The 10,578-nt window shown below is 69.7% G+C and overlaps 2 protein-coding genes across 2 annotated transcripts in view; one reads left to right on the top strand and one right to left on the bottom strand.

Moving 5' to 3' along the window:
• TLX2 (T cell leukemia homeobox 2) overlaps positions 1-2,736 on the bottom strand; it is a 5,133-nt gene extending 2,397 nt beyond the window's left edge. Inside the window, exon 1 of the mRNA XM_015623580.2 lies at positions 2,209-2,736. Coding sequence (XP_015479066.1) covers positions 2,209-2,581 — 373 coding nt within the window. The 5' untranslated portion in view covers positions 2,582-2,736. The remainder of the gene's footprint in view (positions 1-2,208) is intronic.
• Positions 2,737-9,180: 6,444 nt separating this feature from the next.
• The window catches only part of PCGF1 (polycomb group ring finger 1), a 3,456-nt gene continuing 2,058 nt past the window's right edge, over positions 9,181-10,578 (top strand). Inside the window, exons 1-3 of the mRNA XM_015623730.2 lie at positions 9,181-9,494; positions 10,274-10,379; positions 10,474-10,577. Coding sequence (XP_015479216.1) covers positions 9,399-9,494; positions 10,274-10,379; positions 10,474-10,577 — 306 coding nt within the window. The 5' untranslated portion in view covers positions 9,181-9,398. The remainder of the gene's footprint in view (positions 9,495-10,273; positions 10,380-10,473; position 10,578) is intronic.

Consider the following 10,578-nt stretch of genomic DNA (forward strand, 5'->3'; position numbering starts at 1 on the left):
CACAAAGGGATGGGGTGTTCCAGAGGGGCACATGGGGAGCTCCAGGGGGACACATGGGGAGCTCCAGGGGAGCCACCGGAGATGCCAGGGAGAGTAGGGGAGGGGGACACTCAGGGTCATCCCCACCTACTCTCCCACCTCAGAGACAGGAGGGCAGCTCAAGACATGGCATGAAGGAAGACCCGTCCCCTCTCCTACCCCACGGCACAATTGCTCCCCCGGCCCGGTGGTCAGCGCTGGAATGTCGGGGTGGTTGGGCTGGCCCGTTCACAGGACTGATACAGAACGGGCTGCACAAACCCACCCTCCCCTCACACCGAGCCCTGCCGCAGCCCCCGAGAAGCCTCTGCAGCGCTGCAGGGGCTGCCCAGCCCTGCCAGAGAGGAGATGGGACCACAAAAGCTGTTGGGAGGCAGTGTCTCTTTCCATGTGCCAGCAATGCCAGAGGCTGGGGAAGGGGATGTCCCTGCCCAGCTGAGGTGTGAGCCAGCCCTGGTGAGGCCAGCCTGCCACGTCCCAGCCCCAGAAGCTGCCGGAACATCAGAGCAGCAAAGCAGCAGGGAGGAAAGCAGAGGCTTGGCAGGGTCAACCCCCAACGCCTGCACCCCTCCTGCTCTGGCATCAACCTCGGCCAAGCCATGACCTTACATCACCATGGCGCCATGGCACCACAGCCATCACCAGGGCCAGCGCCGCGTGGGCAGGGCTGCACATGGCCAGGACCACTGGTGGCCACGGGACCCCAAGCCCCCATGGCACAGGGGTGTGGGGCACAGCCCACAGCACCCCAGGGACCCTCTGGCGCCCATAGACCCCACCTCCCACCCGCGCCCAGGAGGCCGCCGGCGGGGGCGGACACGGTTGACGCAGGTGGAGCCATGCAGTCAGGGGGGACGGAGGCCCCCCGTGCCCCCTCCCCACACGGGGCGGCCCCTCACCGGGACCAGATGCCTCCTGCCCGCAGCCCACCCCAAGGCCAGCGGTGCTGAGTGATGGCTGCGAGACCCCGTGCCAGGGAGGGGCTGCCCCATCCACCCAACGCTGGCGCCAGGCAGGAGACGAGGACGTCACCCGCCACCCCTGCGCGGGGACGGTGCTTCGTCACCGCTGCCATGGCGGGGTGGGCCGGGAGGCGAACGCGGTTCTGCTGGCGTCCGGGCGGGACCCCCGCAGTCCCCAGCCTCCCGCCCCACACTGCCCCATTGCCCACATGGCCGGCACTCGGCCCCCGGCCCCTCATGGCCTCCAGCCTCGTCCCCGCCTGCGGCCACACACTGTGGACGTGGCAGTGCCGCCATCTTGGGCGGGAGCAGAGCTGAGCCGGGCCGGGGGTCCCCAGCACCCACACACGGCCCCAGTGCCCGGGACCCCAACCTCAGCACCCCTCCTGCTTCTCAGGTGCAGCAAGCAGCACCCCCACCCCAGCACTGCTGCTCAGCCCCTGCCACGGCCCCACCAGCAGCCTCCCCTCAACCCCTCACTGCCTCCCCAGCGCCTGCATCGCCACAGGCCCGCCTGGGCTCTCCCACACCGATCCCTGCACGCTTAGATCTGGGGTCCCATCACCAGACACCCCACGGTTACCCCTCCATCACTGGCCCCATCCTCAGGGGTTTACAAGGCCGGGGCATCTGCTCTGCATGGATGGGCTTTGTCCTGCAGCCCCACGGTGGGTCCCCCACCCTTCATTGTGTCCCCACAGAGCCCCCACATCGCATCTCACGCACTGCAGAGCCCCCACCCCACCACTCTCGGTCCCGAGGGAGGCCTCACTCTGCACCCCACGGAGCGCTCACCCCACATCCCGGCTCCCCACAGCCTCCAGCAGCTCCCTGTTATGGTGGGACGGGGTCACCACCCGGTTTGGAAACCGGAGAAGAGACCAAACACGAGTGGAGCTCGAGACCGGAGCCTGCTGGGACCCCTCGGGCTCCACCCGGAGCCGCCGTACCCTGCCCGGTGCCGCGGTGGAGCCGCCGGTGGCCGCGTTTACCCCGAGCCGCCTCCGCGGGACCCGACGGCGGCGGGAGAGGACCGGGCGCTTTAGGAACCTGTGGAGCTCACGGTCCCCGCCATCCATCCCCGTGTCCGCCCCGATCCGCGCACCGCGCTGCCCCCGACGGAACCCCGGCAGCGGCCGGTGCCGCGTGAGTCCCCGGAGCCGTCAATAGCCGCCGGTAGCCGCCAGCAGCCGTTCCGTCCTCTCACCTGAGAGCCGGTCCTTGGCGATGCGGCGCGTGGTCTCCATCCAGGGGAAGGTGAGCCCCGGTAGCGCGGGCCCCGGCGGCGGAGCGGCGGGCGCCGGGGCGGGCGCGGGCCGGTGCGCCGGGACGCGGATGACTCCGGCGGGCGGCGCGGCGGGCGCGGGGGTCACGTTCACGCTCACGTTCATGCTCATGTTGAGGTTGTAGGAACCGAGCGGACCGGTGGGGCCGTAGCCGCTGCCGTAGAGCCCGTAGTCGGGCTCTGCCGCCGCCCGGTGCGGCCCCGTGGGCTCGGGGCCGCCCAGGATCTGGTCGATGCCGAAGCTGATGGGCTCGTGGGGCGCGGGGGGCCCCGGGCCGCCGCCCTCCCGCTCCATTCCGGCCGCGCTCAGAGCCGGCGGGGCGCGGGCATGGCCGGGGGGCGGCGGGGGGCGACGGTGGCGACGGGCACGGAGCGCCCGGTGCGGGGCAGGACGCGGTGCAAGGTGCTCCGGACCCGGAGCAAGGTGCGGGGCAGGTGCCGGGTGCGGGTGCGGGCCCGGGGCAGGGTGCGGGGCATGGCTCGCAGCCGCTTGCGGGGTGCTCCGGACCCGGAGCAAGGTGCGGGGCAGGTGCCGGGTGCGGGTGCGGGCCCGGGGCAGGGTGCGGGGCATGGCTCGCAGCCGCTGGCGGCCCCGGGGCGGGAGCGCGGGTGGGCTGCGGGCCCTGGCGGGACGCGCTTTTCTGCCCCGCTCCATCCGGACCGGCCGAACTCCCACCGCCTGAGCCCTGATTGGCGGCCGCGCCCCGTGATTGACAGCCCGGGGCCCCGCCCCCGCCCCGGGACCCCGCTCCCGCCGCCCCGGCTCCGGGACGAGCGGACGGGCCCGTCGGGTGCCGAGCGCCCGCGCCCGGCACGGCCCCCGCACGCCCCCCGTGCACCGACGTGCTCAGCACCCGGCGTCCGCCGGCCACCCCACCCGCCCCACCGGAGCCGCTGCCGCATCGGGCAGCAGCGCGGAGCCTTTTCTCGTCCGCGCTCCGTCCGCAGCCCCGTCGGCGCTTCCAGCCGCCCTTCCCGGGGCGCACGAAGCGACCCCTGCCCCAGCGCCGTTACCGCGGGGCGCACGGACCGGCTCCTGGGGTGCGCACCGAGCCCGGTTCCCGCTGAGCCCGTCCCCACGGGAGGGAATGGATCTGGCGGCTCGGGGACCCAGGGGTTGTTCCGACCTGCCGTTCCCAGAACACGGCCACATCCCGGGACGTGAATCCCAGACCTCCTCGAGGCGCCGTTGCCGGTAGCTGGGGGGTCTCAGTTCCCAGGAAACCTCCTTTCCCGGGGCACCGACCCCACGCCGACCTTCAGTTCCCGGGCCACGAATCCTCTTTCCCCGGGACCTGCCGTTCCCGGTATCACGGACCCCATTTTCCAGGGACCAGACTGTTCTGGGGGATGGAGTCCGACACCCGTGGCCCCGCCATTCCCGGAGACAGACCCCGGTTCCCGGCACGCCGTTCCCTGGGACAGACCCCTGTTCCCTGCCCCGCCTTTCCCGGTGAGAGAACCCAGCCCGGCGCCGTCGGCGGGCGGTAACGGCAGCGGAGAGCGGCACGGGCTCTGCCGGCTCTTCCGACGACATCGCGACAGCGACGCGGCGGCCCCGCGGGTGGGTTCCCGGCGGCTCCCGGGCGGGTCACGGCCCCGGGACAGGGACTGGTGGGGCGGAGACGGCTTCCTGGGCACCCTGGCGCCACCGGTCTGGGGCAAATGACATTACCGGGGCCTGCGTCTGTAAATCACGGCGGCACCGGGGGCTGCAGCTGCCGCACCGGGAGCGCGGCACGCCCCGGGGCACCGGGGGCACCTCACATCCCAGGGGCAGCGGGGGACACCGGGTGGTCCCAGGCTCGCTGCAGTGTGGGGTGCCCGTCCCTACAGCCGCAGCTCTTCCGGGGTGTGGGGCTCCTGTGCCACCCTCGGCCGTGCCCACGTCCCGCCACGGCACCGGGAACGGCCGAGCTGCCCCTCCTCACACCGGGACGGAGCCTCGTGTGCCCAGAAGGGGAGGGGGACACAACACCGGGACCCTGCCCTGCAGGCGCCATGGCTTTCTGGCGTTTCCTGCTCGCAGCCCGGCAGGTGCCGGGACAAATCCCAGTGTTCCCACTGTGGCTTTTCCACCTGGAAAGAGCCACCGGCTTCGGGTCTGCTGCGGCAAAGGGACCCGCTGTGACCCCGTGGGGTGCAGCCATGGCGGCGGCAGTGGCAGTGACAGCGGTGGCAGTGGCAGTGGGAGGAAATGGCCGGTGCCGGAGGAGGAGGAGGAGGCGGCAGCAGGTTAATTGAACCCGGAGCAGGAGGCAGATGTTGCCGTGCCCAAGGGCTGGAATCTGCCGGGCTGGGAGATGGATTGGGGGGCTGTGACGGGGCCGGGGGCAATGCGGGCTCACCCGGCGCCTGCTTGAGCCAGGGCCCGCCCCATGCCCACGGGGGTCTGCAGGCGGCAGCCCCGGCCCGAGCAGCCCCCCTGCCCGGCATCCTCCAGCACCACGACCAGGGCTGCCCTGGGAGGGTGTAGGGAAGAACTGAGGGTGCTCAAGGAGAATGAGCCCCTTCCCACCCTGGTGCAGGGTGTCTCCCTCCCAGGGACCCCGCTGGCCCCTCACTGTCACCATCCTTGTGCCACCTGGAAGGAAGCCGTGTCCCTGTGCCTGCCCCAGGGTCCCCTGAGCCACTGTGGGGACGAGACAGGGTCCCTGCACCCGGGACCTCCCAGTTCGCCAGTACAGACCCTCCCTCGTTTCTCGGCCACAGCAGGGACCTCCGTGTCCTCGGTGCGTGCCGCCTCCCACCCCAAGGGGCCGGGCCTGGCGGTTCTCGTGGGTGGCGGTGACAGCTGGAGGGGATGCGGCAGAAAAAAGGGCATTTGCCCAGTTCCAGGAGGGAATCAGCCATCATCAGCCAGTGCAGCACCAGGCCCTGCCACCGCCACCAGCATTTCCCCGTCCAGCGCCCTCCACGCCCCTCTGCACAGCCGTGCTGGGAGCAGGGGGTCACACATGAGGTCTGACCCCTGCCCACCCCACCCCGGGGGTGCTGCCGAAGCTCCTTGTCCCGTCCCCCACCGTGGCCCTGGGGCTGCCGGTGCAGCTGCGGCGCTTCGTGGTGCCGCGTCCCCGGTGCCGACCGTGCCGGTGTCCCCGTCCCACACGGGGACGCCTCGGGCACTGCTGCCGGGGCGGGGGTCGCTGGGACGGGTCCCTGCCTGTCCCCGGTGCCGCCGGCGGCCGCCCCGGTGCCCCGGCCATCACGGCGATGGCGCGGTGGGGACCTGGCAGGGCCCCTCGTTCCCACCGGCCAGAGGCTGCCACGCACCCGCTCCCGCCCGCTCCCCCCCGTAATCTCATTACCGCTGGACGTCCCCTTCTTCCTCCCGCTTCCCCCCAAACCCGCTGGCAAACTGGAGGGACAGTCAGCTCCTCTCTGGCTGCTGGGTTAATTCTGGGCTAATTAGATGAACCAGCCCAGATTGGATTACTTTAGCCTGCATTTGGTCCTCCAGTCCTTGGCTTGCGGCTCCCGGGGGAGCTGCTGGCGCCTCCTGCCTCAATCAGACACTTCTTAACCGCATGAAACACTCCCGGTGCCCCCCGCCGCCCGCCCGCCGCGGGCGCCGGCACCCGGACGGGGTGCGCGGGGTGAGGCGGCAGCAGCCGGTGGGCGCGGTGCCCACCCCGACCCGGCTGACACGCCGGGAGGGCTGGGATGAGGATGGATGGGGCCGGGATGGGGTCGGGACGGAGCCGGTGTGGGATTGGGATGGGGTCGCTGGGGCCGCGGATGGCCCCCGCGAGCTCCCGGGGACCCGACGGCAGAGTCGCCCGCTCGGACGTCACGGTGGCCCTCGGCGTCTGCGCGGTGTCCTCGGGGAGGAGCCGGGTGCCACATGGGTGCGGGGGCGGCTGCACGGTGACGCCAACACCCGGCTGCTGGGGGGCTGCTCCCCCCGGGCATCTCCAGGCTGCAGCCCCGGGGCAGGGGACAGAGTCTTGGGGTTCCGGACTAGCACGGGCCACCCCCCTCAAAACCTTCCCCCAGCTCCGTGGTCTGGGAGCAGGGTCAGAAGGGCTGGGGGTGCACAATCTGGGCAGAGCGGGAGCTGAACCCCCAGGCTTTCAGTGGGGTGAGGGTAGTGAGAGGGGGGATGAAGCAGAAGGCAGGAGGGGATGCTGTGGGAGTGGGGAGCAAAAACAGCCCCCACCCCTTGGGCTGCAGGACAGGCAGCTCCAGCTCCACTGTGCCCAGGAGCCACGGGACACACAGTTGGGCACACCGGTACCATCTCCACCTCCCCAGGGTCCGACACCGGCTGGGGGCTGCTGAGGGGGCCTGCCCGGCCAGGGGGCTGCAGGTGACAGTGCTGCCCGTCCTGGTAGGCTGGTGCCCATCGGGCGACCACAGTGTGCCGGTGGCTGGTGGCCGCTGACAGCCACGTCGCTCAGGGCCTCGTTATCGAAGGTTAATTGGATTCTGCAGATGTACTCGGTGCATTAGGCAGGAGATCAGTCCATGAGCACCCAGCCCCCGCTGCCCTATAGGGACCCCTTCTCATCTGAGAAGGATTAATGGGGGACCCCTGCCCACCCTCTGGGGACCCCTATCCGCCCTGGGAGACCCCTGCCCGATCTAACAGGGATCCCCTGCCTTTCTTGGGGGATCTCTATTCACCTGACAGGGTGGGGGGAGCTAACGCTGCTGCCCGGCTTTCATTGCGCTCATGAGAGTGTCCAGCTTCAGCCCTGCCCTCACTGCACTCATGAGAGTGTCCAGCTCCAGCCCTGCTCTCACTGCACTCATGAGAGTGTCCAGCCCCAGCCCTGCTCTCATTGCGCTCATGAGAGTGTCCAGCCCCAGCCCTGCTCTCACTGCACTCATGAGAGTGTCCAGCCCCAGCCCTGCTCTCATTGCGCTCATGAGAGTGTCCAGCCTCAGCCCAGCCTCGCTCAGCCCCAACGAGCGATCCGGCCGGGAAAGCGCCCGGCAGCACTTCCCAGAAGGAGCCGCCCCGGCCCTGCCGCGGAAATGGAGCTGAATATCTGAGCAGGGCTGAGCTAAAAGCCTCGGCCCCGCAGCCCCGCGCAGCCCCGGCGGCTCCCGCCATCAATTATTAACGGCGAGATGGATCCGCGGCCTCGCCCGAGCCCGGCTGGCGGGGGCGGCTCCGGGAGTACCGGCTGCTGGGACCCCAGCCCCGGGATGGGCTCTCTGCCCTCGGTCCCGTGCCAGAGCCACCCACAAAGCGCGTTCCTCGCCCGGCCGGGACTCGCGGTGTCGGTGCCGTTGCTGGGTGCGGTGCCGGTTCTCCTCACGGCGGCGGGAGAAAGCGATGCTGCCCCGCCGCGGGGCCGCGCTGGCCCCGCTGTGACCCCCGCCCCTCCCCGGATGGTTCCTGGCAGGTACAGATGGGACCGGACCCTCCCCAGCCGGGGGTCACCGGCCCCCGCCGCGCTCTCGCCTCCCCGGAGGCGCGGGCAGGGCGTGGGCGGGCGGAGGGGCGGGGGCTGCTCCGGAGCCTCTGCCCGCCGGCGCCCCAGCACCGGGAGGGGCCCGTGCTGCTCCCGGTGGGGTCCCGTGGCCCGGCCACACACCGTTCGCGGCCCGGAACGAGGGGCTGGCACCGGGGTCACCGGAGCTCTGCCGATGCCGCACGGGGCCAGGCTTAGACACACCGGTCGGGCAAGGGGAACAGCGGGACTGGCTGGGCTGGGCACATCGAGGGAGCTGAGGGGAGTAAGTGCTGTGACCCGGGACCGGGACCGGGGCCGGGATCACGACCAGGAACAGGACCGAGATGTATCCAGGAGCCCCAAAACCGCACTGTCCCTGGCCGTGGCAGCCCGTGCGGAGCAAGGCTGGCTGTGTGCTGTGTGCCAGGAGCTCCATGCTGGGGTGGTGGGCGCCAGCCCCTGCTCGGGGGTCCCGCCGTTCTCCTCTGCCCGCTCCCACTCCCTGGCATGTACCAGCCTTCCCCGCCGTCCGGTCTGGGTTCCGGGGATGTTGAACAGTCCGTGAGGAGCCGTGGGGAATTGGGCTCGGCTCCGCATTAGCGCGGCCGCTGCTTCCCCCGAGCCAAACCATCAGCGCGGCCGCGGCTGCGTCGGGTGGGGCCGTGTGGGCTGCTCCGCTGGCACCCCAAAGTGTCAGCACCCCAACACCCCGAACTGCCAGCACTTCAACCCTACCAGCACCCCAGCACCGGACACCCCAAACTGTCATCACGCTGGTTCCCCAGCTACACCCCAGCACCCCAAACCTGCCTGAACCCCTGGCACCCCGAAGTGCCCCGGTACCCCGAAGTGCCAGGGCCACTGCCTCCCTCAGCCCAGCCGCCGCAGCTCACCCTGTGCCCCAGCCGGGACACCCCCGTGTCCCCTCCCGAATCCTCTCAGACCCCCTGATGCCCCCCAGACCTCCTGCACCCCACGGCTGCCCCTAACCCATCCCCCTGAGTCCCCTGTCTGTACCCCGCGCCCCACCCAGACTCCTCGTCCTCCTCGTAACCTCCAGACCCCCTCAGACCCCCTCAGATCCCTTCAGACCCCCTCAGATCCCCTCAGGTCCCCTCAGACCCCCTCAGAGCCCCTCAGGTCCCCTCAGAGCCCCTCAGGTCCCCTCAGAGCCCCTCAGACCCCCTCAGAGCTCTTCAGGACCCCTCAGGTCCCCTCAGAGCCCCTCAGGTCCCCTCAGGTCCCCTCAGACCCCCTCAGAGCCCCTCAGGTCCCCTCAGAGCCCCTCAGAGCCCCTCACCCCCGGACCCCCGCCCCTCCCGTTCCCCCGCGTTGCTCTGCTGCCCTCTGGCGGCGTTCCGCAGCACCGCGCGCACGCAGAGCCCTTTCTGATTGGCGGCCGCTGCTGTCCGTCAAGAGCGCGCCCTCTCGCTATTGGCCAGTGCTGGGAACACCCTCCCCTAAATACGGCGGGTCCAGTGGCGGCGGCTCCCGGCCGGTCCCCCGGTCACGGACGAGGTCGAGGGGTCTCGGGATCCCGGGCCTCTCGCCGTGGGTGGTGGTGAAGGCTCAGCACAGGGCCGAGCTTGCGCTGCCCGCCGCGACCCGAGACACGCGGGGCACGCTAGGAGTTGTAGTCCCGCCGCTCGCCGCGGCCCCGCCTCGAACCCGGAAGTGCGCGAGGCCACAGGCGGAGGCGGCTCTAAGATGGCGTCGCCTCCTCAGGGGGGCCCGATGGCCATCGCCATGCGGCTGCGGAACCAGCTCCAGGCCGTCTACAAGATGGACCCGCTGCGGAACGAGGTGAGCGGCCGTACCGGGAGGGCGGGAGGCACCGGGAGGAGGCGGTGGCGGCGACACCGGGGGCCAGCACGGGCGGGGACGGGAGGTGCCGCGGTGGTGCCGCTGGGGGGCGCTGTGAGACCGAGGGGCGGTGCGGGAGGGCGGGGCCAAGGGAAGGGGGCGTGGCCAAGGCTCGGGGCAGGCACTGGGCTGGGGATGTCCCCGCACCACCAAAATCCCATTTTCTGACATACTAAGGCAAAACAGGGGAGCCAGCCCCCTCCAAATCCCGTTTCTTTGGCGTAAAAATGGAATGCAGAGTGGTCAGTCCTGTTTTCTGGCATGTTAAGGAAAGACGGGGGGTGCAGCACCCCAAAATCTTGTGTTCTGTTGTAATAATGGAAGACAGGAGGCACAGCCCCCCCCAAAATCCTGTTTTTTGGCATAATAGGAGAAAAAAGAAGGCTTGACCCCCAGAATCCCATTTTCTGGCATATTAAAGTAAGAGAGTGAGGCCAGCCTCTCAAAATCCCATTTTCTGGTGTAATAATGGAAGACAGGGAGCAATCCCTACAAAACCCCATTTTCTGATGTATTTTAGTGAGACGGGGGCAGCCAGCCCCTCAGAATCTGTTTTCTGGCATATTAATGCAAAACAAGAGGTGCAACCCCCCCAAAATCCCATCTTCTATCATGTTAAGGGAATGGCAGGAGAACCCGTTGGACTAAGGGATTCCAGGTGAAGGATGAGAGGGGTCTCGTGGGGGAGGTCTCCAGGTGACAGCAATGTGTCCCTGCAGGAGGAGGTGAAGGTGAAGATGAAGGAGCTGAACGAGCACATTGTGTGTTTCCTGTGCGCCGGGTATTTCATCGACGCCACCACCATCACTGAGTGCCTGCACACCTGTGAGTGTCCCCACCCTTGGGGGGCTGGGGAAGGGGAGCTGTGAGTCCTGTGGGGGTGAGGTTCCAGCCCTGTCACACCTGTGCCTGTCCCCAGTCTGCAAGAGCTGCATCGTGAAGTACCTGCAGACCAGCAAGTACTGCCCCATGTGCAACACCAAGATCCACGAGACGCAGCCGCTGCTCAACCTGAAACTGGACC

This window comes from Parus major, chromosome 4, assembly GCF_001522545.3.
Source record: "Parus major isolate Abel chromosome 4, Parus_major1.1, whole genome shotgun sequence".
Classification (NCBI taxonomy): Eukaryota; Metazoa; Chordata; class Aves; order Passeriformes; family Paridae; genus Parus; species Parus major.